This window comes from Rhamphochromis sp. 'chilingali' (genome assembly GCF_963969265.1).
Source record: "Rhamphochromis sp. 'chilingali' genome assembly, chromosome: 8".
NCBI lineage: Eukaryota > Metazoa > Chordata > Actinopteri > Cichliformes > Cichlidae > Rhamphochromis > Rhamphochromis sp. 'chilingali'.
The window spans coordinates 19,374,085-19,401,567 of NC_137935.1; the positions used below are offsets into that span (position 1 = coordinate 19,374,085).

At 41.4% G+C, this 27,483-nt stretch overlaps 1 protein-coding gene across 1 annotated transcript in view; it reads left to right on the plus strand.

The window, feature by feature from the left end:
- The window catches only part of grik4 (glutamate receptor, ionotropic, kainate 4), a 364,143-nt gene that overhangs the window by 230,396 nt on the left and 106,264 nt on the right, over window positions 1–27,483 (plus strand). Inside the window, exon 6 of the mRNA XM_080889585.1 lies at window positions 17,663–17,828. Coding sequence (XP_080745711.1) covers window positions 17,663–17,828 — 166 coding nt within the window. The remainder of the gene's footprint in view (window positions 1–17,662; window positions 17,829–27,483) is intronic.

A 27,483-nucleotide genomic window follows, 5' to 3' on the forward strand; every position in this document is an offset into this window, starting at 1 on the left:
GAGAAGCATAATGTTTACATTTGGATTGATGGCAACACATAAAACAAGCTTCTGCTCAAAAAGTGTTGCAACAGAGTCGTTTCCCCCTTCGACTACTGATAAACAACAACAAGATCCTTTAAGCAAAGGGAGCAAAACTGCACTATATAAAATGCCATTACTAGTTTAAGTCCTGCATAAAATTACATAAATTCTATTAGCACATGACCTAAAGGTACCTAAAGTACCCATAATTTAGGGCATTGGCCCCACTGAGAGACATATTTTGTTTATACAATATATCACTGGATTACTGCATAAATACCTAAGTAGCGTTTTACTGCTGTAGATGGTAAAGGTGGAGCTTTTTGTGCACTGTTGGTCGGTGAACCTTATATAAGTACATGTTTCAGTAGCGGAATACACAGTATCTGAGTCACTGCCTTTTACATTTGATTGTTACACTTGTGATTAATGTCATGTGCTCGGCGCTGGCATTTTATTTTATTGTCCATTATGGATAAGAACACTGACTCCCTGCTTTGTGTCTACGGGAGGCTAAGAAAAGATCACAACATCCCCGTATATGGGAAATGTGTCGAGATGACGTAAAGCGGAATTATCCTTTAACTCATTGACCCTCACCTGGATGTTATCAAGAGCTAGGAGTGTGCAGATTTGTATTCAAATCAAACACTACACCATCTGATTTTGCTGATTAAGTCCTTCATCTCAGGCTTAAGGTGTGCAAATCGGCCTAGTCAGCTGCAGGTGTGTGTGTTATCTGTCTTGCAGAGAGGTCACCTTTCTCATTCTGATGGGAATGCTTGTTGATGGCATTCACCAGCTTGGCCTTAAAAAAACAGTAAGCATACCAATAAGTGCCCACATTAATCTTGGTATTGAGACAATGGATATCCTGTAACACAAAATGTTCACAAAATGAAGATCAAATTCAATCATCTATTAAATCTCCCATCTGTGTAGTAGTTGAGAAGGATTCATGCCCTAAAGAAACAATGAGATTTTTTATCAAAGCAGGTATTGATAATTTATTGGCACCTTCAGTTAGAAAATGATTGACTTAAGGCAAAATATGATAGGTTAGAATATGGTCAACCTTTGCAATGATCATAAATGGACCCCTGGTAAGAAGGGCTGTGCATGAAGAGGCTGAAGTCCAAGTTAAAACTTCATTATTTCACACCAACTAGGTGTTTTCCTGAGTATGGTACGGCTATAAGTCAGGCTCATCCAATAGCGCGGCAGAGTAAACAGCAATTCTTAATAAATAATGTAAACCCTTATTCTGTGCTTGAAAGGCAAATAGTCTGCTGCACGCCTCTGCGGACCGCTCAGGGGGACAGGAGTAAATTAGATGCCAGAGAATAAAACTAAAGGGTGTCCAGGTCCAGGTGCAGTACGATCAAGGGCTTTGTGAGCAAAACACATATACATTTTTGCACCAAAGGCATTTCATGAGGAAGCCGTTGGTATTTCATAAAAATAAAAGGTTCTTGATCAGACAGATTCAAAATAAGAAATAACTGAAAAATAGCACACAAAAAAGTAATAATGGAAGCTGTATTTGCTAGAGCAGAGGTGTGTGCGTGTCTGTGTGGTGTGTGTGTGTGTGTGTGTGTGTGTGTGTGTGTGTGTGTGTGTGTGTGTGTGTGTGTGTGTGTGGCGTGTAGCACTCTGCACACCAGGTTCTGACCACCTAATCCCTCACTGTGAGCGCAGAGCCACAGATGCTGTTGCTGCCCCAGCTCGTGGTTTCCTTGGACACTGACAGCAATATTGTGGCTGACAGACCCCACTAGGTGATCAGCACATCGTTTACCAGTCTCTATCAATCACTCCCTGAGTTCCACTGCTGTTGGCCACTTTTACCGAGGAGAGAGGCAGGGGAGTGGGACTGAGCCATCTGGGTTTCACACTAATGGTGACTAATATAAAAGGAGCCACTGCAGAGAAGTGATTGACTGTGTGCAGGTTGAGCGCTTCTTATCATCTGAGACAATGTAACAAGCAAACCTTGGGACCGGGACTTAAAAACAGGGCAGACTAATGTTGCGTGTGTTAGAAGCCTCCTGTTGCTTTGCAGGTATTTAAGCTCGACTATGCAGTGAGGAGCTCGTATTACTACGATGCTTCCTTTTGAATCTCAAAGATAAGAAATCAGACTTGTATTCATAGTTTATAAATGGTCACTTAGAAGAACTACATTTAGGTTCCAGGAGTTCTAATCCCCCTATCAGAAATCCCAGAGGCTCTATTTTCAATGCCCGTGTTGTACTTTAATTTATTTTCATAGTAAGGCTTGGATAGGTCATTTAGCTATTGGCCATAATAAGATTTTAAAGTAATTGAGCAAATGTCAATGAATACATTTGTACATGCCTCCTATTTTATCTGAATCCTTTTCCATGCCACTGATGATCTCATGCCCTGTTTTTATCCCTTGCCTACTTTCCTCGACTGCAAAGGATGAAACGTGCTGCATCCCTGTGTCTGCTGGAGTGAGGAAACATAATACTCTATGACTTCAACATGTGTCAGGCATTTTCATGAATATTAATGATATGTCTGATGTCCAGGGGTTGCTTTAGGCTTGAAAAGCCATCTGCTTGTAGGAGTACAGAGAGATTATCCAGCTGCATTTCCGCAGGGTGGTGCTCAGGTTGGATTTAGAGGTGAACCTGAGGTCTGCTGGGCAAACAAAGGCCATCCTGGCAATATTGAGGGATTTGCGCTTTTATCCACACATAGACACACACAATAACTCAAGTATTCTCTGAGAAAACTATTATTTAAATACTCTGAAAATTGCTCGCAACTTGAATGTCACCTAACCAAAGTGCTAGATTAGCGGTGCTTTTAAGGTGTCTTTATCCCTCCCTTGCTGTGTTGCAGAAGCTCTTCCCTTCTCATGTTGTGCCTCTCCCTCGTCCCTGTCTCCTGTGATACAGTGTTTTGGTGCATTGGGAGTGCTTTTGTTGAAAAACTCATTCGGCACCAGAAAAAAAAAAGAATCTGTACCTCTCTCTTCTGAGCGTGACTTTATTTGGAAGATAGTTTGGAGTCAAAACATGTTTCTCAAGATTACTTTATTAGTAGGCAAATGAAATCCGTAGGATTCTTCCACATGGCCAGACAGAAGCAATTGCTGAACAGGAACATCAGACAAAGCTGAGGCACAGTTGATTGCTTGCATATGGTTATTGAACAGTTGAAAACCTACTTTCAAAGAAGCAGAGTTTTCAGGTTGAGTGCTTCATTTGTGTCATTTATTATGTACTATTCCTTAAAAGAACCCACTCACGCTCACTTTGAATATTTGAAACAGATCTCAGAGTGTTTACGTTTGTCCACTCACATGTGCAGATACTGAATCTGAGGTGTTTGTGTTTACTGTTGAGTTTTCCTAACTGATTTAAATGGGTGAGTTATCCTGCAGCTCTGTGCTACACGCGGTGCAGAATTGCTTTTTGTCACTTGATAAGCCCACTAGCCAATCCGGAAAATCCTCTCTGGCCAGAGACCATTTACACGATAGCTGTCTTTTCTTTGGATGCTTTCGAACGTCTCCCTTCCAGATGTTTCACCACAGTTGGTCATACCAGAGCCAGAATACTGCCGCTCATGTTCAAGTACAACAAAACATGTGGTCAGCTTATCTTTCACACAAGTACACACTAGTTACTGTCTTACACACCGTCGTGCCCTGTGCCAGTATATAAACTTAAAATTAGGTGAAAACAACTTCAGATGAATTACACTACATGACAGATTACCGGTACATAGTTTTATATTTATTTAACTAAAATTAAGCCAAAATACAGAAGCAATGAATGGAAAACGAAGCACATCGTTACTGTTTCCACAGAAAAAAACAAGGTAAGTAACAGCCAGGTGCTGATAATGGAATCCAATTTATTAATTGTTCATCAGCATGTCTGAGCACCTCTATAAAAGCAGACGTTTTGGCAGGTTGCTGGTCTGGAGCATTCGGGCGTGTGTTGACACAATGCCAAGGAAGAAAGACACCAGGAATGGTTAACTGGGAATGGTTATAAGGCCATTTTCAAACAATGTATCCATAATTCCTGAGTGTGAACGATTTGTCACAAATGGAGAATGTCAATGGAAAATTGTACTTAGTAGTCAGTATAAGCTTTTAATGATATAAGTTTACATGTGATAGAATACTGCATGATGACCTTTTCCTTGCTTAGAATTGATTGTTCTTTATAAAACGTGTTCTGATATTTTTATCTGAATCTTCCCACAGCGATAGTAAGAAGATGAACAAGCAGTTCTGACCTCGCGCACACACACACACACACACACACACACACACACACACACAATCACATACGCACATGCTCACGTATCAACATTCCACTGAACAAATGTTTTCATTTTTCTTGTGTATAAATGAAGACAAGTGCGAGAACAGAGCGCGCACTTCACAGGGCCCCCACTCTGATGTGAGCGCTCTGTGACCGCCCTTGCAAGTAAAATCTACAGCGTGTGTGTCTCCACTCTCTGAGTCTCAGCTGAAGAAGTGTCTCTTAGAATAAATCTCTTGACAGAGAACATTCGAGACAGTTGCCAGTATTCTCAGGTATTGATGTCCCGGCAAATTCACCCCGAGGTAAGACTCCACAACCCTCTGTTAGCACGTTAAAGGTTAATGTTCATGACAGGACAGTTACAAATAGACTGAACAACTACAGTATTCTGTGTTTGGAAGGACAATTTTCTCTAAAAAGAAGAACATTGCAGAATCACTTCGGTTTGCAAAATTGCAACTGAAACAATGCCCTTTGAACAGATTAAAGTGCTAAGGTATAGATAAATACACTGACTGAATATGTATATGACTGAGTAAAAGAGACTCCTTAGAAAGCACTTTGAATAGAGCAGCACGTTTTGGAATAATCAAACATAGCATATAAACACCTTACACCAACTGTTAAGCACGGTGGTGGATGGGTGGTGATTTGGGCTTGTTTTACAGCCACAGGACCCGGCGACTTTTCCGACAGCCAAAAGTTGACAAAAATGTGCATCATGCAACAGGACAACAGAACAATAACCTCAAGCACAGCAGCAAATCTAAGAAAAAAAATCAAGGTACTGCAATGGCTCCAGTCCTCAGCCTGATTGAAATGCTGTGACGGATCCTTGGACGACCGGTCCATAAACACAAATTTCAATGAGCTGAAGCAACCTCGTGAAGAAAAATGGACCAAAGTTCCTCCACAACGATATGAGAGACTCAGAGAGTCATGCAAAAGCAATAAATACTTAACATTATTACTGCTAAAGGTGGATCTAAATCTACTGAATCATGAGTGCACTTTTACTTTCACCATCACTATGAACAACTGTCACTGTATAAGTCCTTTAACTTCATATGCAGTGAAAATGCATTTTATTATGAATTTCATGCACTGTAACGCATCTGTGCATAATATGTATTTTTTGGTTTGTTTGTTTCGTTTTCGTCTCATCATGACTGGGATTGTCGTTATAGTTTATGCGGCTTTAAAGAAATGCAATTTGCTGGAGGCATTTTGGTCTCCAAAATGTGTTTTAAATAACCATTATTATTCTTTAATACTCCCTGGCGCTGTGCGTCTGGGAATTAAATAACTCACTTTAAGGACGAGAAGAAAGGCGTCTGTTCGTTTGATTCCTTTCTTCTGGTGATTTTAACAACATGTCACAGTTTCTTCAGTTGATTTTGTTTGACTGTTTTCCTGTGGGACGGCTCGGTTATTACTTATTCCATGCACTAAATACAGATCCAAGCTATCAGTCTTATCAGTCACTCTCCTGATTCCACTGCTGCTTTGTATGCCACCAAGCTAGCTAGCTTGGTGGCATACAGAGTCCCCATAGCAAGCAAGTCTTTCATCTGATTACATGAACACCAAGGTGTGTTGTCTGTTCGCATCCTTGAAGCTGAGTCTGATGTTGTATTTTTTCTTTATATGGTGTGCAACCTTTCCTTTTCTGCAGATGTAACAAACACCTCTATCCTTTGCTGTCTGGTCTTATACTATTCTCCTGTCATTGCCCAGTTTATTAGTAGTTTCTTCCTTTCTTTCACCCCATCCCAGCTTTAACCAATTTTCACCTCTCTACTTTTGTTCCACCTTTAATATCTGCTATTACTGCCCTTACACAAGCCTCCGCTGATCTCGCCTCTGTGTTGTCCTCATTCTCACCTCTTTCTTACTTTTTCCTCTCCTGTCTCCTCTTATACGTTATTTTTCTTTTCCATTTTACCTCCTCCGCCTGTCTTTTTTCCTGCCATTTCCCTTCTACCCAAGTTCTTCTCAGATAGCAGCTGCAGATGACTAGCGGGTCAGGATGCGCCACTCTAATAAAGAGAGATGGAGGGATAGTTTTCAGAAACAAACTCTCCCTCTCTCTCCCTCTGCGTCTGCCTAATCAGTCTCACAATAAATCTCTGTGTTTGAGTGTGTAGCGGTATGTGTTCTGCTATGTGGGTCCTGTTCTGCTTGGGGATGGGGGCAGCTTACGGTTCAGTTCTCCACTGAAATTGAGCTTTAAGACCACTATATGTAAAATACAACTCGCTCCAGCTGCAAACAGCGTCGCATTGGCAGCAAGCAGCACATTATTCTTCACAACTCCGAGTCTGAGCTGATTAAACAGAGCTGATCTGCATTTTACTTCAATGTAGTACAACCAGCTGTAGGAGGACACATATTTAACTTCAGATGCAGCTTGCTTATCCAGAGCAATGGGGAGACGGCACGGCGCCTGCTGAAATCTCACAAAAAGATTTCAGACTTTTAGAGATGCTCACAGCTTAGTATTTGTACAGAAGTAATGAAATACAGCAAAGCATAATGCTAATTTGCTTTTCACTGCTGTGTGCAGTGCAACGTTTTTTGATGTTGACCCTGTTTGTGAAATCAATTTAGGTTCGAGTACTCGAGTTTTAATCTACTTGTTTTGCTGCTCCGTCTGCTTGTTATCGTCGTCGGAACATCTCTGGGATCTTTAGATGAAACGATCAAACTTCCCTTCAGTGTTTTTTAAGACTGCAAGCTAAATGAAAAACCTGGAATGACTTGCATCAAGGCACAGCTCCTTTTCTTTTTCTTTTTTTGTATGCGTGCATTTGTGTCCATCTGTCTATGTGTTGGAAAGTTTTGGGAATTAAATATTAGGCTCAGAAGTGAAAGCGAAAAGGGTTTAATGGCAGGTGCTCAGCTGAAGAAGTCCCAGAAGTGGAGCAGCATCATCCTTCACACATTTTGCTTCCTTTTTGGTCCGCTAAAGAGCTTTTCTGTTTGCCTCGAACTAGAGCATATAAAGTACTATCCATCCATCCGTTCATTCATCCATTTTCTTCTGCTTACCCAATTCAGGGTTGCGGAGGGGGAAAGCTGGCGCCTCGACAGGTCGCCAATCTGTCGCTGGGCTTGTAAAGTACTAGGGTGTCAAGGCTGCTGCCTTTAGTTTAGGAAGCAGTGTCAGCGTGATAAATTATTTCATTCTATTAGCTATAACCAAATGCCAATTGATCTTTGGCATTTCTTTCCTGCTGCATTATAAATCTATTAAATACTATAGAAGTAGAAATCTTCCACTGCTGCATATTTATTCATAATGAGCCAGTAATTTAATTACAGTCATGAATAATACATAATAGGACCATAATTCAAGGTTCATATGCATACGTGTGATGAAGTGTACATGCGGCATCAGTACATTTAGTATACTTACAACCAAAACGCAGGTGCTTTTTCCTGTGTCTTCTTAATTATAATTAGATGAGCACAGCTGTTGCCTGCACCTATGCTGACCCTTTTCTCACAACAACCATTGATCTGTCTTGTCAGTGCCACCCTGGCAGAGCCGGCGCATGAAATTCATACCTGCTTTTTTTGTCTGAAAGCCAACGCTTCGAGTTTATCTTTGGGATTCAATACAGAGCGACTCCCAGGTGAGAGCCGACAGCAAAATGTATTTAGATAATTGCTGTGATCTGATCTATGAGGAGGGATTCTGCTTGTTTGCTACTTGGCGTGGCAGACAAAGACGAAACAGAGTTTTTGCATCATGTGAAAGGAGACAATACTTAACCCAGCCGGTGTTGCTTCGGCAGCCGACTGAATTTTCACTCTGTGAGCTGGACCCGTCGAGAGCATTCGCATCTTTTGTCTCCCCATCAACTCTTTTCAGCTCAAAGGCCATGTTCCCAAAGATTTGCTGGCCAACTGTTAGCCAGTTTTGTAGTGTAACTGTGCTTTGTTTTGGGTGGTGTAACTCAAACATTTGGCCAGACTCCCAGAAATGGATTAGTCCCACAGATAGATAAAAAAAACAAAACTCTTTCTCAATCAAAACTCCCTGCGGAAAGTTCTGGATTCAGCAATACCACAATGTTTCAGCGCGCTGGATAAACACTTGGAGTGTGCATACTGTTTAGGACCATATTTCCTGGTAAATACCTTATTTAGTTTAATCAGCTAATCAGAGGTTCAATCAGAGGTGTGAGGTAACTCCACAAATCAGAACAGCATTTTTTCCCTTACAATCACTGCTTAAAATCAGCTGGTTAACAAACAGGGAGTTTTAAAGCATCTCTCTGGGTTTTTTTTTCCACACAAAGAATTTTGCTGGAGAGTAGAGCAGTGGTGTGAGGAACAGACCTCTCTGGAGGAAAGGAACTTTTTTCTGTCTGAACTGGCTGATCAATGAGATAGAGATCTCGTGGTCAATGTTCCACTCTCCTAAAAGGCACCGTGGGATCCACAGCCCACTTCATCTTTATCACTGGTCTGCTTCTGCTCTGACTGCAGGGACCAGATGCCGGCTCATTACTACCACAAATAGAGATCTGGCTGCATGGCCTGAGACTGGGATGAGCCGGCGGTCATGAATGGAGATTGCTGGGAGGACAACATTGACACTCTTTCTCACTTATCTCCAGTGTCTCATCGCCACTTTCTTTCCCACGAGATTTTGCCTTTTCTGAATGCCAGCATCTGGTCTCCCAAAACCCTCATAAACCTTTTGGTTCAAAAGGAGGGGACCAGGTAGCTATAATAGAGTACCACCTGCCCTCCTCCATCTCCTGCCACCCTGGATCAACACCTCTGCCAGCTCCTCTCTGGCATTCTGGCCTTGGCATCACACTTGCTGACTGATGGACAATGTCTCCAACAGCATCTGTTCTCCAGTGCTCAGTGGCCAACATAACTCCCTGGCTTGCAGTAAGTTACACCGAGCCAGGTTTCGTACTCTGTGTTGCGCTATTGGCGGGTTTTCTGCAACTGGTGATGTCCAAACTGATTAGCTATGTCGCTTTTTACGCTAGATGAACTGTTCTTCCTCTGGCTTAGGCAGACCTCTACTCAACTCACTGAGACTGAGTGGCTGCTGTCCACTTGGCAGAAGTGCTAAGTGTTTTCAAGGACAGTTTAAGCTTCCTGCCAAGCATGCGTTGTATGCTAATTAATGACCAGGTCAACGTGTGTTAATGTAAATGAGTCACAGCGCCTGACGTGTTCCAAGACCCATAAAAGTACAGTGATACGTTATTAAACTGAGTTTTGATCTGATGCCCCTGTGAGTCCAAGCCAGCAGATGTAGTTGTTGATTATGTCTCTGCCCTCCATATGGCACTACTGCACGTCCACCTCCTCTTCAACTCCTCTCACCCAGACCCCCCCTCCCGTCATGCTCCTGTTAGGTTCACATCCGACAGGTAGCAGAATGACTTGGGCACTTGTAAACTCAACAACCGAGGCAACCCAGGGCTTGTTGGACTGGCCGAAAGGGAAATTAGCTTTCACCTTCACTTCAGCTCAGAGCACTGGTCTCTTCACTAATACCTCAAACTATTCTCCTTGAATGTAAGCTCAAATTTTCTATTAAAAAGGGGTAGCCAGAGGTTACTGCTGAGAGAATACAAAGAAATTGTTATTGTGAAATTGTGTTAGAGTGCATCACTGGCATGTGAGTTCATAAATAGTTAATCCAAGGAGACCAGAGAGTAGTTTCAGTGTAATTAAGGTAATATATAGTTAGCACATTGTAATTGCGTAAAGGCATTTTTGCAGCCATATAAAGGTTCCTCCTTTTCCACTGCTCGCTGTGTGCAAGTTCCTGTGCAAACCCTGTATCCTGTGAGAGCTCCCTCATTAAACGGCTGTCAAACTTAAGTCTGCAGACCTGCCAGCCTTGCTGTCACACTGCAGGAATTGCACGCACACAGACACACACATATATATCACAGTGTGTCCATATATGTGTCCATATATGTCCATATAGCGCCAAATCATAACAACAGCTGCCTCAAGGCACTTTATATTGTAAGGAAAAGACCTTACAATAATACAAAGAACAGAGAAAACCCCAACAATTATATGCCCGCCTATGAGCAAGCCCTTTGGCGACAGTGGGAAGGAAAAAAATTCCTTTTAACAGGAAGAATGCCTAATCAGTCAAACTAAGCTTAATTGTGAATAACGGCGCTGAGGCTTCCACCAATGAAGAGACAAGGATGTTGCTGACTGATATATTTCAGTGTGGACAGTATATAAAAAGAAATTTAATATCTTACCAAATTTAAAAACAGCCACTGACAACCAAATGTTACGAGGCTGTGAGTGAATCGCTTTAGGTGCTGTTGATCAATGAACGTCCCTTGGATAATCTTCCTGTCTGGCACTTACAGTGACCAAAATTTATAAAATCAAGCAGACAATTTATTTAACACGACATGAAAACACTGACTGAGCCCAAGAAAGAGTTTGCAGAGGTCAGGCTTCAGTGAGTGCGTGGCCACATATATCGCCCCCTAGTGGCCAGTAAGTAGAATGTAGATTTAAAGGACTTCCGAGTAGGTCCACGTTTCAGAGCCAGAAGCTAGATCCATCTTTTTTATTGCCTCTCAATGCTGCAGATGCATAAACACAGGATAGTCCAACATAACTGAATCTCGCTCAATGCAAAGCTGTCCCTAAAGGACTATTTTGAAATATAAATATTTATATTTTTTAAAACACTTGACTTGTTTCCAGCCCTGCAGTGATGAGGTTTGCAGTTTGTATTTCACTGTCTAGCTGGTACCTAGAACAACATTTCATGATTCCAGTCTCGAGCACTAATATTCTCACTAGCTATTGAAAATTTTGTGGAATTGACAGTTGGTGATTCTTACAGATAGAGACATATTTAACTTAGAACCGAAAAAAGTAATTAAGTGCAATACTCGGCTCAGTTTAATACATAACGAATAAAGCGCAAGCAGCTTGTACAGCTTCCTGTTGTAACAGACAATAAAGTCCGCGTCTTCTAAATAATAAATGACAGCCACAATACTCTGAATATGTTTTTAGCCCGCTGAGACCAAACAATAACAAAGCTAAATGCTGATGTTGTTATTGAATTCCCTGAAACTGTACGTGTTGAGAAATGAACCAGTAAAGGGGGAAACATCAAACAGATTGCCTTTGACAACAGAATCAAATTTCACACGGCTAAATTCAATGACACCATTTAATGAGTGCTGATTGTAACCCCTTTGCTATTTCTCACTCCCTGTTTATGTCTGTTACGTCTGTTCATGTTTTCCTCCTCCCCTGACCTATGCACACTTTCCCCTGCCTCTGCCTCCTCTGTCACTCACCTCATTGCTCTCTTCCTCTGTCAGTCAGACTGTCAGTTTCTCCCCCGTCTTCCCCCCGTTCTCTCCCTTCTTCTGCCTCACATTTGCACGCCGACTCCCTCCCCTCGCCCACCCTTCGTTCCCCCGATGCACGCCTGTCTTTCTTCACAGCAGTCACTGTGTTATTTAGTTTTATCAACAGTGAAGCTCCCAAATTATTAAAAGCAGAGCAGTTATATTAGGCTTTGTTGTTTGCCCAGGGTTTTTTCACTCCCACACTGATAACGTCAAAGCCATGAGCAGATGCTATAAAGATGCTTACGTCTAATTCTAATGTACAGCTCGTTTACAAGTATCGGCAAGTTGTTTACATTGCTTGGAGTAATTCCTTGTCCCTTAGGTGAATGGATAAACGTTGGTGATGTATCAGTTAAATGCATGATAATTTGTTTCATCATTTCTACCTTTGAAAGATGATTGAAAAAATATAACTTAACATGCAAGTAAAGCCTGACAGCCTGACACAATTCAGTCTGTATCTCTTTCAGCAATCGTCTCCATTCTTTTCAACTTAGCTTAAGTCTCTCTTTTACCAATGCACAATCGCAACTGGTGTCTGCATGCAAGTCGGTCACCTCATATTCAGTCCAATTATAAAAATAGCAGGCTATAACTTGAAGTGGACATGATGTGACTTTTCAGCATGTGGAAGCCCAAGTAGTCCCAGCATTTGATGGAACGGGATCCCCATATTTAACTGAATCCTTAAGAGTTACAGTGACTTATTGTCAGCTTGTTTTCAGGGCTTTGCCATAGAGGGAACAAACTATAAACGTAAGCATCTGTTAAGAGGTGTTAAGGCGAGCATAACATTCGCCATAGACTCACTGGCAACTTCTTTAGGTACACCTTATCAGTGCAAATATCTAATCAGCCAATCACATGTCAGCAACTCAGTGCATGCAGGCATATGATGTGGTCAAAACGACCCACTGAAGTTTAAACTGAGCATCAGAATAAGGAAGAAAGGTGATTTTGAATGTGGCTCAGCTGTTGTGTAGAGTTTATATGGAATGGTTTGAGAGTGGTTTGAAAAAGAGAAAATATCCAGTGAGCGTCAGTTCTCTGGGTAAAAATGTGTGGACATGAGACTGGCTAGATTGTTTTGCGCTGATAGGAAGAAAATAGTAACTCAAATAACCACTCACTGCAACCAAACGATGCAGAAGTGCATCTCTGAATGCACAGCACACTGAACCTTAGAGCAGATGAGCTACAGCAGCACCCTCTCCTAACCGCTAAGAACACTAAACTGAGGCTACAATTCATACATGTTCACTAAAAATTGGACAATAACATACTGGAAAAAGATTTCCTGGTTGGAATCCCAAATCACAACAGCGCAGTCACCTCAAAGCCATTGCTGTTGTGATTTGGCAGCAGACGGTAGCATCAGAATTTCTTGCAAACAGCATGAAAGCATGGATCCAGTCTGCATTGTGTCAACAGTTCAGACTGCTGGTGGTGTGGAGCATCCTCGGCCTCCGTATTGTTGCTGACATGTCCGTCTCTTTCTGTCCACATTGTCGTATTTTCTGATCTCAAACAGCTTTTGCAGTGACAAGTCTAATAGAGCACCTTTGGGATGTGGTGGAATGGGACGTTCCCATCATAGATGTGCATCCAACAAATCGTCAGCAACTTTGTGATGCCGTCATGTCAATGTGGACCAGAATTAGGACAGTTCGGAAGAAAAAACGGACACCAAATCAGAACTAGCATAGTGTAGCAAACAAAGTGGGCGAGTGCATGCAGATAGCAATCTGACTGAAAATAAGATCAATATAAGAAAATAACAAAGACAGGAGTGACTCCTAGATTATAAAATTAGATGTTAGCTGGATAAGAATTGTCTGCTTAATTGTATACTCTAAGAGAAGAGTGAAAAGTGCAACTTTAACCATTACAACAAATCTGCACAATTGCTGCTGTTGTCAGTTGGAGAGAATCAACAAGTCGTAAATAGTGAGACCTGCCAGTTTGGCTCAAAATTAACTCTGCGTAGATCAGGATTGACGGTGAGTTTGTGCCAAAGCTAAACTGAAAGTGGTGCAGCTGTTTGGTTTGAAGCTGTGCCCTGCAAAGACACATGTAGAAAAGATGTTTGGCTTTTTTGGTGGTGGGGGGATTAATCGACCAGCAGAGTGACTGATACTAGCTGGTGGTTGCAGATAAGAAGTCTGGCAGGTGACTTTGATGTGGCTGACAGCTTTCTGTTAGTAATGTGGAGATTGATTTTCGTTGCTTTCGGTAGCCCTGTTTAAACTCTTGATTTTAAACACTTTTTCACACAATGAGCGCATCGACTGCTCCCGTTTAACAACCAATTAATCATGTTGCTGTGACTAAAGGGAAATTTGTTTATGATATATAACGTCCTCGCTTGCCTTGCTGTTAGCTGCATTTAGTCTATAGTTAAACAGCCATTTTCACCGTATTTATCTTATGAAAAGGCAAATAATCACTGAGTGGATTTTCACTATAAAATAACGGGTGTTAATGAAGTTCTTCCAATAAATATGGTAAATTCATGAGAAATGATTTGGTTGTCTATTTGGGTATTTTCTTTTTGAGTCTTGCCTGCATGCTGTGGAATTTGATGATGATTCAAGACTCAGAGCCAAGTAGTTCCCTTGGGACCCCAGCGTTTATAGCAGTTGGGCCCAGTGGGCCAATTTGATGGAAAAGGACAAAGTATATGTATCCGTGTGTATGCATGTGACTGTGAATGTGTGTGTGTCTTTGTAAGCAGCTTTCTAAAGCCGCACTGCTTCAGATACGGCCTATCGAAGCGTGTCAGGTTCCCTTAGTCATCAGGGGCAGATAGCAACAGTCCTCAGTGCTGAAAAGGAAGGAAAGACTGGGTAGCGAAGGAGGACGTGGAAAAAGAATAAACAATCTGGAGTGGTAGAGAAAGAGCTATAAATGAGGAAGTTTTAGTAAAAACAACTGCGAAAATGCACCAGGACTCACCTAAACAGGGCCACATTTCCCCCGGTGTGATGCTTGGCTATTAGTCTGATTTTAGCACTCTTAGATGGGAATGAATTGCATTCGAACCGAGGATGTCAGTAGGGGCCGAGCCTCCATCCATTCAGACATTCAGGGACTCCATTACACCCTGATGGGCAGGGATGGAAAACCAATCGTGGGTGTATGGGTGCAAGGGGGAAATGCAATGTATTGGTGCTGGGAAACACACAGACAGGCAATCTGGCATGATGAAGAGGCTCTCTTCCCTGCTCCTCCTTTCGGACCCAGCACGTCCTCCTGCGTCCCCTTCATGCCCCACTGCGCTCTACTGCAGTGCCTTGCCAGCTGACCAACCCGACACCTACCACACTCATTCGCACTTTCCCGCTTTCCCTATTTCCTCCCAGGTCTCACTGTGAGCCCCGACAGCATGTATCCATTCACATTATCACATTGGGAACTGAAGAAGAGATGGATTTCATCAGAGGGAAATAGATGGGAGTCGTGTTTTTGAATAGAGGGAGAATGTAATTTATGATTTTTCTGAAGTTCAGCAGATGTGTTGGTAGCCCCGGTTCAGATTTGTTGCTGAACTCAGGGAACCTCGATGGCTCCAAGGTTAGCTGCGGTATACTTAACCTCCCTTCTGACAGCAGGGATGTGCTGCTGTTAGAACGGTGTTAGATAGACCTGTTAGTGTCAGGATGATAAATTCATTAGGAGTGGCTAAGGAATACAGCTATTTATACAGCTACAACAAATCATTGCTATAAAAGCCTTGGACTCAATCTCATTGAGAAGTGTGAATCACAGTGAGTCTGGAATTGAAGAATTAGATATTTATTGATTTTTAATGATGCTTGGCTGGCTTTCTTGGTAAATGGTAAATGGCCTGTATTTGTATAGCGCTTTTCTAGTCCCTAAGGACCCCAAAGCACTTTACACAACCTGTCATCCACCCATTCACACACTGGTGATGGCAAGCTACATTGTAGCCACAGCCACCCTGGGGCGCACTGACAGAGGCGAGGCTGCCGGACACTGGCGCCACCGGGCCCTCTGACCACCACCAGTAGGCAACGGGTGAAGTGTCTTGCCCAAGGACACAACGACCGAGACTGTCCAAGCCGGGGCTCGAACCGGCAACCTTCCGATTACAAGGCGAACTCCCAACTCTTGAGCCACGATCGTACTCGTACCTTTAGTCCACTTCCTTTTTTGGAGGACTGGTATAATAAAGCATGCACTTTAATGTCAAGATGCAATACTCAATGTAGTAATTTAACTCTATTAGGTATTATTGAATGCGTATGGCCATTTTTAAAAGCACACATTGTGTTTTTAAGTTTTTAGAATGATATATTTATTGATTTTTGCTGTTTGCTCTATATTTATACAGTGTTTGTGGCTGCTTGTGATAACTGTTATTCTACAGTTCCTAAAATGTATTGCTAAGTAGAGTATTTCTAAGTGGTCAGGGCAATCATTTAACCTCTGCTAAAGATTTCGTGTTCAGTCAGAACAGCTACAGTCAAAAAAAAGTCCACCTGCAGCCAACTCCTGCAGTAACCTGAGACCTCCCCTTCACTCCATATGTATAAATGGAAGCGGAGAGAGCAGCAGCAGCAAGACCCCAACAGAGAGCAATGCAGTCGTGATATTTATTAGGTCTTCCACAGCATGAAAGAAGGAGCTGGGGTGGAAGTGGGCTGCAAAGCAGTTTGCACAGCAGCCAGCAGCCGTGGGAAGGTTAAAGCAGCTTAAACAGCATGCCCAATATGAGATTTGTCGTTTGGATATGTAGAAGGCCATCAGCAGAGCCATCTGTTGATGTGGGCTGGCAGTAAGATCACTAACGCTTTGAATTTGATATTTTTAAAGCAGGTAAGAAACAAGTGGGGTGATGCATTAGAGAACTGACAGAGCACCAGGGATGATACCATGGTTTTGTTGATGTTATTGGGGTTCATGTTCCACAATCCAACTAGAAAGGTGCTCTGAGAGTTCTGACCTCTGTCAAGACCGATAGTCTACTCTTCAGTGATGTGAAAACTACATAAATATCTGGATATTTTTCCCGATCAGTTCAGATCTGCACCAAAATTTCATGGGATTATCCTTTGGCCACGCTTCACTTGGCTCTGTATTCCTGCTGGAAGACAGCAACAAATGACAAAAAAACCAAAAAACTTTTACAGAGCTTCTGCCTTCTCGGTAAACGTAATTATTTTTTTCATTCAAAATTTATGGTCTGTGGTCTACAACTTCTTCACAAATTAAAGTTCAGAGTCTGTACTTTAATCTCCTTGTCAATGTTGTCTTTTGCCACCCTCGCCTGTGAAAGCTGTGGCCACATAGTGCCAGTTCTCATACCGCAGAAAATCTTTTCATTACTGAAGATCGGGTAACAAAGAAAATAAATAAATAACTGCTAAAATATATATTATATATTCATTTGTGTGCATGCGTGTGCTTTATGGGTGTTTTACTAAAATGTGCGCAGCTGAGCGGCCCCACTGTGAGCCAGGTAAACAAATGTTTCATAACTGGTGATGAGGCGGTGCCACGCTGAAGATTTCTCTAACGAGGGCTTGTTTGCGTGGGTGGAACAAAAACACGTTTTTAGATCCAGACTAGTACATTACACGAGCCTCAGTGCCTCACTCACTGAAAAATATGTGTTTTCTGAATATGCCCATTACCACAGACCCTCGGGCTATCCTTGCCTGTAGTTCATCATAACAGATTTAACAGATTTAATCTGAGCTATTCTTTCCTTTGACTGTCTGCTGGCAACTTGCTATTTTATCCCGCAGTTCGCATCCACATTCTCTTGATTTTAATCTCTTTTTTTTTTCACGCTTCTCCTGTTTGTAGACGTCTGCTGCATTTTAAACATCACCTCAAAAGCAAAAACTCCTACATCTCAGTAGCAAATAATTAAAGTGGAACGCATAGTCTGACATCAGTGTCTCTGTGCAGGTGCCCTATGTCAAGGTGGCTCCAGAGGACATTTTGAAGGTTCATTTCCCCCGCTTCACCACTTTGGACCTGAGACCAACAAACACCGACATCAGCCTGGCCGTGGCCGGCCTTCTCACCTTCTTCAACAGCACCACCGCCTGCCTCATCTGTGCCCAGGCTGACTGTGAGTACAGCATTCGCACACTCGTGACCAATGTTCCCTCAAATTTTTCATGTGTCTAAGCGAACACACAGAGCGATCCCTTGGACCACTGTGAGCGACATCAGACGTGTGCACTGTGGTCACGCCAGCATCGAATCCATCCAATTTACATGGTTTATTAAAATAATCAAATTACAGCATTTACATTTATGTTAGACTACTTTTAATTAACTGCTTTAGCCCACTTACAATGAAAATGTAAAAAAAATCTTGTTCATGACCTGTGTAGTATGTTAACACTATTGGAAGTAAAAATAACTTGAACTCCAATTTTGAAAACACAACTTTCTTTCTTTTTTTCTTTTTTTTTATAAAGCTCTGATGAGTCTGTGGTCTGGGAGAGAGTCCTGTAACTCTCTGTCTGCAAAATACAGCATATAAAGACCAGTGCAGGGCAATTAATTATATAGTTACTTCTTCAAAAAAGTTACTGAGTTTTGCAAACAACAAAGTTTTTTGCAACTGTTTACCTAAAAATGCAGCCAAGGCGTTTTGTGCCACTCCTAAAAATAATTTCTGTCCACTATGAACAACAGCCTGACACCTGCAGGCCTGACAACAGGAGATGTATCACTCCTGTAACACCTGTAACATTCAGCAGTCGCCTCATTGTTCTGACACACACAACAAAACTATTGACTACACTACATGCTAACTACACAAGATTTGCACTAAACGTCGCAAATCTCTCACATCTCGAAACACCGCCGTCACTCCTAAAACTTCCTCCCGTTTCTTAACAACTAAATGCCATGTTTTGATTGATCGACGTGGTACATTCGACCAATGTGAAAGGGTGGCGGGTGTTTTGGTTTCATCTTTGCTCACAGGCGGAGAGCGCTTTCAAGCGTTTTCCTTATAAAACGCCGTTTTTACCGTTTCTTCCCGCAGTAAATATAAACAACGATAGTACTCAGGAAGAAAAACAAACACTGCGTATATTTTGTATCACAACTCTGGTTTTACGTGGCCTATCAACACAATTTAAAAAGTGGTATGAAGTCCACACTTTTTCCGTCTGTTCCGTCTGTCCTGCTCACATCTCCAATGGTTGTACATGTTGTCATTAACGTGGCTTCACTCCTCATCAGTCACGCCGCTTTGCCAGCTAAAACACCGGCACATAAGGACGCTGTCATAGCCTGTCAACGACATTGATTAGCTGCGTATATACGAATGTGAGTCGCGTGATTGGCTGGACTATGGGATAAGGTGGCATCGTTGTAATCCCATACTGGAGCAGCCAGTCACTTATTGACTAACACTGCAAAACAGAATTGTTAACGTATTTACTTTAATTTCAGTTCAGGTTAGGGTTTTTTTTTTTTGTGCGCAACACAGATTTTTTCTGTGCAGAGACCGTGCCAGCAGTGCGCATTGTGCACGCGTGCAATTTAGAGGGAACATTGCTTGTGACAAAATATACAATCGCACATACCTGTGGGGAAGACTCGCAAACTGTCTCCCCTACATCTGCCATCAAAGTGCAAACATTTTTGTTTAACGTCTGCCACCCTTTAACACGTGTTAGCGTGCACAGGCATCTCGCACACGCGCCGACTGTGTTCTGGCAACAGATGGAGCTTTTATCAACATCTCACCCTGCGACACGTTTCCTTCTAAAGCAGCTGCTGCACTCCACAGCTACAACTCCCTCACAGCGGCACGCCCGACGCCTGCGTCCCAAAAATAAATTGCGTTTATTTCGTCTCCCTTTTCAAGATCATTGTCATTTATTAAATTAACTAAATTACGATTTAGCGCATTATGTTGTATGTGATGTATAAACTGTCTTCAGTCTCGCTGGGTTTTCTGTAAGACTGTGTGTGCACTCTTAAAACACTTTGCGCAAAACAAAACATCTCGTTGAGAGAAACAAAAGGAAAGTAAGGGCAGAGGTTGCAACTCTAACAACCAGTGATCTGACCGCCCCCTTTGTCAGTGTCAGTTAGGTTCTGAAGATACTTAACTGAATGACCTTAAAAACGATTGAAAATCTCTTTGAGAGAAGTTATTTTTGTAAATAGAGAGGAAGATTAGATCATGGCTTGTTCCCACCCTCTTCTAGTTCAGCATGCAGTAATTACAACTCCCAAGACAAAGGCACCGTGACCCCCTGAGTGGCACCAGCTAACCTTTTTTCTAATCAGCACAAGCCTTTGAAGACAGGAAATAGGCTGCAGATATCAACCATGTGTCAGACAGAGTAGAGATGGCAATGAGCCACAGTGAGCTGCCTACCCCGCCTATCTCAATTCTCAGTTCTGCTGGCTTTCAACTTCTCTCTTTGGTTGTCTTTGGCTCTATACTTTGGAGTCTCCTTTCATTCATAACCTCTAAGGTGAGTTTTTTCCCTCTTAGATGTGTGCTAGGCATGTTACATCAAAACATGCTAGTTTTGTTTGGGGGGGGGCTTTCACTTTTTCATGCAAATTCGGGGACAATAAATGAATCAGAGAAAAAAAAAAGTTTTTTTTTTGTTATTTTAAACAGTTAAACACTTTCCAAGATGAAAAATGGTATAAATTAATTAAACTTACTAAAAGACAATCCTGTGTTTCTATCTGTGGTTTACCTGCACCTACTTTGCCCATATAAATAAATATTAAGGGGTGCAATATGTAGTTTTCCTACATATTTCCTGTATCTGTGAGTTTTCCAGTTCAGGGATCAAATCCTGTTTCTGTGACATTTATTCCACAGAGAGTCGTATTAATGCCGCTCTGGTGCGGTGCGAACCATGATAACAAGTGAACCTTTTAGGCACTCTATCCCTCTAATATTGGTGGCCACCAATATTAGTTTATTTTAGTTTATTTAAATTTAAATTAGTTATGCAATTTAAATTAGTTTATTTTCCCCAAACCCGGGTTTGGGGAAAATAAACAAATTTTAACATTGCGCTTCTTATTCCCTTTGGCCGTGTGAGTGGGTGCGGGGTTTGGTGGGGAGGTTCTTATTCTGTGTCAGTGAGCTAAGAGATGACTGCAAAGGAAATTAAATGAGAAGAAGGAGAATGAGGGGAGATGAGAGGTAGATAGAAGAGACCAAGGGGAGTCTGAAATGAGAGAGGAGGAGGAGAGCGGAGTATGCTTCTTGGATGATATGAAAGAGTGTGGAGCGGGAAAGCGAGGAGGTAACCACACTGGAATTATACATTAGCAACAGGCAGGAGACGGTCCAGGACATGACGTGGCTGTATTGATTGCACTCTCTCATGTGACCCTCATTCATTCAACAGAAAATGCAGGAAATGGCACTATGCCTGGATTTGTGTGTGTATTGGTCGAGGATTGTGTTCAGCAGCACCATCAGCTGAAACTCATTCGAGTTTGGCTCCTACTGCACCAGCTCCACCCTTCTTTGTCAGCTTACACAGTCATTTGGTCGGTTGGCAGCCTGCTGTCAGTTACTCGTTCACATGTGCCAGCCTCATTAATCACCCAAGCCAGTGACAGCCTAATAGAGCGTGGCCAATCCATGAATATTTTCCAGTAATGGCTGAGGAGGCAGCACTGGAGGTGAAGCTGTGCCCAAAGGCATGGTGCACACCAGCACGAACATTAATCTAGCTAGCCCTCGCTAACAGTGGCAGTGGTGCTGTGAGACTGTAATACGCAAAGTGTTGTTGAGTCTTTAGACCTGCCAGGTGGCCCCACAGGTTGTTTATTTCTTGTGGTTTGGGCTTTAACAGGAAGAAATAACACATGAAAACTGCATGCACAGAATTCGCCGGTGTGCTGCACTGCTCTTTTATTCGTGCAGTGATTGGTTCAGCTGTCAGTAAGCTGAAAATGGAACATCAAATAAACTCAACGTATCTGTAGCTGCAGTGCAGGTACAGAAATTTTAGGTTCAGTCGTATAGTTGTCCACGAATGCTTGCAAAAGCCTATTTTCCTTCTTTGATAGACTCAGCTGGAAAGCAAGGTTAGGCCTTAGGCTTATTATTCTTTCTCTGCTAATAATTGTATGCCGATGCCATATTATGAATTGCAATTTTCCATTTCTTTCAGGTTCCAGGGATGACTACTATCTCTCTCCATGTTTCACACGCAATGGCATTACTATTACTAACCTGTAATCAGCGTTAGTCGGGTGGAAGAGATATCTAAATGACCTGTCAACAGGAATGTGTATGAAGGTGTGAGAATGATGGTAACGCAGTAATGCAGAGGAGGGTCTTGGGGAGGAAAGGCTCTCTGATGACTTTGATCATAGTAATTATGTCGTGGCTACTTATGTTTCTGATGCAAAAGGCAGCAATGTCAGTAGACAGCGTAAAGGTGGTGGTGCAAGTTGTCATGGTTTCTTTTGTTGCACTTTGTAATTGAAAAATCTTCTCATTGAATAGATGAAGGCAGTAGGAGTGTCTTGGTGCTTTATGAAATAATGTTGACTCAGAATAATGAGTTTTTAGATTTGTGGAGAGTGAGTTTGTATCCACAGGTGTAATTGTGCAGAATTTATCTTTACTAAAGAAAAGTGCAAAGTTGGTCTGTCTGTCTAATTAAAAAATGGTAAAAGCCTTTTATGCAGATTTCTCACTCGTGGCTCTGTGATTGGTCTGTTTAAAGCAGTGGATGACAGAAGCTGTCTCACACTCCTTGTCCGACACTCCCACTTATCAACAAATCAGTGTTGTTTTTTTAACTGATTTTTATTATTTTCCTTTTTGCTTGAGGCTTTACGTTATTTTTAGTCATCAAAGTCATCAGCTTTGGAAGTTTTTAGACATTTTAAATTAGGAGAGGAGATGTTTGTTAAAAACAAAAAACATTATAAATAGCTAAATCAAGTGATTAGGACTGTATGCTACGTAGTTCAGCTTCTGTACAATTACCCAACTGAGTCCATGCATGAATATCACAGGTAACTGTCCAGAGAGCTCAGAGGGAGTAAGCTGGAATCATGTTTTTCCTCCTGCACGCTCTACCTGGACACAGATTATCCAAAACCAAGATCTGTAAGGTTTTTGCCTAATACACCACCACAGTGGATTTTACATCAAATCAAGATGTGGCTGAAGGGCAGACTTTCAGTTTTAATTCAAGAGGTTTAACAAAAGTACTGCATTAACTATTCATGACTTACAGCTATTTTTACACAAAGTCCTCATTTTCACAAGTTGAAAAGTAAATTGACTTCTGAAAGACAATTTTATTACAAACTAACCTCAAAAAGCATCTGGAATTGATTCAAAATGTTAAATTTTCACGTTGGTCGTTGATCAGTGGATCTGTCAATATGACATTTAAAAAAAGATAGAAAACATTAACCCTCCTGCCTTCTTGGGACCTTTTTGTGCCACTGCTATGTGTTAAATGGCTGCCATTTCCACTGTGTTCAGCGGAATATAACCAAACTTGCCACAGGATAGTTTTTACCTGTCAATGTTAATATTCCAGTGTGAATTCCTTAAATCAGCCTAAAATGGCTGAGCAGCAGAAATCCCCACACCCATCACCCTGGGGACCATTTTCTGCCCATTGACTTCCATTATAAACGCTATTTTTCAACCCCAAATTATCATCATATGATTTTATTTTTTCTTCTTTTCTTGGATGTCAATGAAGACTCAGGGCCTTGAAGTTTTAATTTTTAAATTGCAAAAAAAATGCAAAAAAAATAATGGCAGGTCAAAATGTATGTTGGTGCCAATCTTTGGTCCATCTAAAGGCCTACTTATAATGACAATCACATATTACTTCAACTGGTTTTTTGTGGAAATATTTAGTTTCGTTTTTTGGTTTTTGGGGCTTATAACACAGGGCGCTCATGTAATAACACTGGGATTTGAAGGGTTAAAACAACGAAAATATAATTAAAACTTTACATGAATATTTCAGGGAGAAGTAGTTTTACAAGGTTGGCTAATTTAAAGTGGAATAAAATATGGATATATGGTCTTTTTATGGCGTGGCTGAGAATGGTCCCTAGGGTGATGGGTGTGAGTTTTTTAAAGGATGGCAGGAGGGTTAAGATTGGCCAAATTAATAATCATATACATTTTTAACAAGAATTAATTCACTGACCAGCTCAGCAACACCAAAAGGTCTGAAAGACCACAGAAGACAGCTGAAGTGAATGATGACAGAATTATTTCCATGATTAAGGGACAATCTTTTATAACATCCACCCAAACGGGTAGGCATTTCATTATTAAGCTCTACAGTCAATAGTTGTGTATATGAATGGAAACAGAGTTTAAACCACTGGTTACACTCAAGAACAAAAAGGCCGGATTAGACTTTGCCAGAAAAATTGTTTAGACAAACGAACTAGAACGATGGGAAAGGAAAAGTTTGGAGAAAGAGAGAATCAGTTCAAATCATATCACATCATCTGTCAAACATGTTGTAGATAATATTATGGCATGGGCGTGCAGCAAAACCAGAAAGAACTTCACAGTGAAAATTGATAATGATCCAGAGCAGGCTGCAAAAGAAACCCAAGAGTTTCTCAAGGCAACAAAATTGGATATTCTTCAATCACCAAGTCAGTCACCTGATCTCAGCCTATTAGAGCATGCATCAGTAACTGAACGTGGCTATAGTAAAGCCTGGCAAAGTATCTCAAGGATGGACGTGTTGCATTTTGTGATGTCCATGGGTTCTAGACTCAAGGAAGCCACTGAAAAAAAAAACTGTCCATATATTAAAACTAATTTTAGTTTTCTTACATTTTTTAAATGTTGGACTATGTATAAAAACAAAAATGGCAAAAAGTTGTTGCAGCAATTTTTATTGAACTCCTTGAATTAAGTCTTTAATGACATCTTGATTGTGGTGCACACAGAGGCAAAAAAAAAACATAATCAGAAGTCACCCAAAATATTGATCCACAGGAAACCACTTAAATGGAGAGTCATCTGCATTCCTCACTCCAAGGATACTGTGTGGCAGTATCTCTTTGCAAACAGGATGAAGGTCTCTGGCACAACTTCACCTGCTTCCAGGGTGCATGGAGAAGAACAAGCTCCAGCAACACTTTAACAGGGTCACAGGCCAAAACCCACTGGTCAATAATAAAGCTGCTCTTCATACAAGTGTTACTGGAGCTTTGACCTCCTTAGTATCTATTAGCTAATCAGAAGCTAGAGTCCACAGATGCTACAGTCACTAAATAAGACTTTAAATCACTGATTAGCTCATTAATCCATTCATCTGTCTTCAACATTTTCATGGATTTCTTTCTTTTCTTTTCTTTTCTTTTTTTTTTACAAAGAAATACAAATATTTTTCATGATTTTTTTCTATCAATGAAACACTGTCACACAGTAATATAACATTCATACTGAGAAACCAACAAATTAACCTTTCTGCAGAATTGCATGTCTCCCATTTCATATTAGCAATCTCTTTCAATGCAGTTTGCAGAGAGAACAGTGGATTAACGTCTGTACAAATGGCTCTGCTTTCCTGGTTATTTGTTTTAATGAAAAAGAGAATATGCTCCGACCCGCTGTATGCAGTGTTTTAACACATTACCTTGTCCGCGACACCTTAAATTGATGGTCCCAGTGATGGCAAAGTCATAAAACTAGGTCTTACTTATTGCTCAAGGCTAAATGAGTCACCATAATGTACAGCTGTCATAAAGGTTTTTGAGTGTATGTTAAAAAGCTTTATCTGAGACATTGAAATTTTCATTACGTATTATTCTGTTATATTTTATTGCTTTATATTGTATGGGAGTAAGAGAGAGAGAGTGCTCTTGCAGTCATCCTATGCCGACAATATCTGGAAGGTAAATGAGTGATTGCTATAGCTGAATGTCAGCCTTCACCTTTATCTGTGTCTGAGTGAGAGTCACAGCCACGTGTCCTCCATGCCAATGAGGACGTTTAGTCTCACTAACACACAACACACAAACAGAAGTGTGCTCTTGTAAACTTTCAGGATGTAATGCCTTCTCTTGATTCAAACCCTGCTTATCTGAGCCAAGGACAAGTCTTCTCTTTATCCAGATGTTAGAATTCTTAAACAGTAGCTTTAAGACCTGGTTTGATGGGCTTGGTTGTGTGTGCTGTGTCTGGCCTGTAAATACACTTTTTTTCACTGAGACATTCATAGTGGCAGTTCTACCTTGGCGCTTTGAGAACCAGCCTTTTTTTTTTTTGACAGGTTTGAGAGCTGAGGGTTCATTATGTAGGAGTAATTGGGGTTATTTCATAGGTTAAAAAAACTGTGGGCTGCATCTGCAAATCATCTGTTATTGTCTCGCAGTTTCCACTCCTTTAATAATAGTAGTCAAAAATAATAATAATAATTATTATTATATCCTTTATTTCTATGCCATCTTTCTAAACCAGAGTAACAAGCTGCTGAGAAGAGAAGAAATGATGCCAATAGACAAAGCATTAAGAATACATTGTAAAATGTTTGTACATGTAGTTTTAAATGGGAAGAGAGAGTTTGTTCCAAAACAGTGAAAGCACATCCCTCTTTCTTCTAAGCCAAGACTGTGGAACAGCAACTGATCCGAGTGATCTGTGAGTGGAATAAGATGTCAAGAGTTCTGAGATATAAAGTGGAGCCATGCAGTGTAGTGATTTAAGAGTTGTCAATAACACCTTAAATTGGGTTGTTTAGTGAATGTGTCCCCTGTGCAGACTGCCGATCAGTAGCCTTGCTAATGTAGGCTACTGAATCATCATTTAGGTGTGCAATAAATTGAAATAATCTAATCATGTGGAAGTGAGTGCTAATAAGGTGTTCTGTTATGTTATTGAGGAGTATGCATCTGACCATGGCTATGTTTCTAAACTGTCCAGTCTGTGATTTCCCAAACTAAACTATGAAACTAGCAGCCATACTAGGAGTATAAACAGGATGGGGAAGCTGATGTAAACTAACGAGAATAGGTCAAAGGACTGCATAGATCAGGCCTAGCATTATGACCACTAACGGGTGAAGTGAATAACAGTCATTATCTCTTCATCATGGCACCTGTTAGTGGGTGGGATACATCAGGAAGCAAGTTTCATCCTCAAAGTTGATGTGTTAGAAGCAGGAAAAAAGGATGAGTTTGACAAGTGCTAGCTCTCCAAAGCTGCAGCTGTTGTGGGGAGTTTCTGGTCTCTAATGGTCAGTATCTATCAAAAGTGGTCCAAGGTATGAGGAGTGGTGAACTAGCGACAGGTTCATGGACGGCCAAGGCTCATTAACGTATGTGGGGGGTGACCGTGTGGTTCGATTCAACATACGAGCTAATGTAGCCCAAATTGACAAAAAGGCTAATCTTGGTTCTAATGAAAAGGTGTCGGACTAGACAGTGCATCAAAGTTTGGGGCTGCATAGCCGCAGAAAAGTCAGGGTGCCCGTGTTGACCCCTGTCCACTGTCGAACATGCTAACAATAGTCACATGAGCATCAGGAGTGGACCACAGAGCGATGGAAGAAGCTGGTCTCGCCTGGTGAATCACGTTTTTGGGAACACCTGTCACAGGGATGCGCTATGAAAAGAAGGCAAGTAGACTTAACTCTAGCAAGCAAGCTAAAGAATCTGTTGCTAACATCTTGGTGCCAGATGTGACAGTATTTAAGGTGCAGTGATTATTTCATGTTGTTCCAGTGTCAGATTTCTTGGATGAGCAAGTGTATTTTACTGGAAAT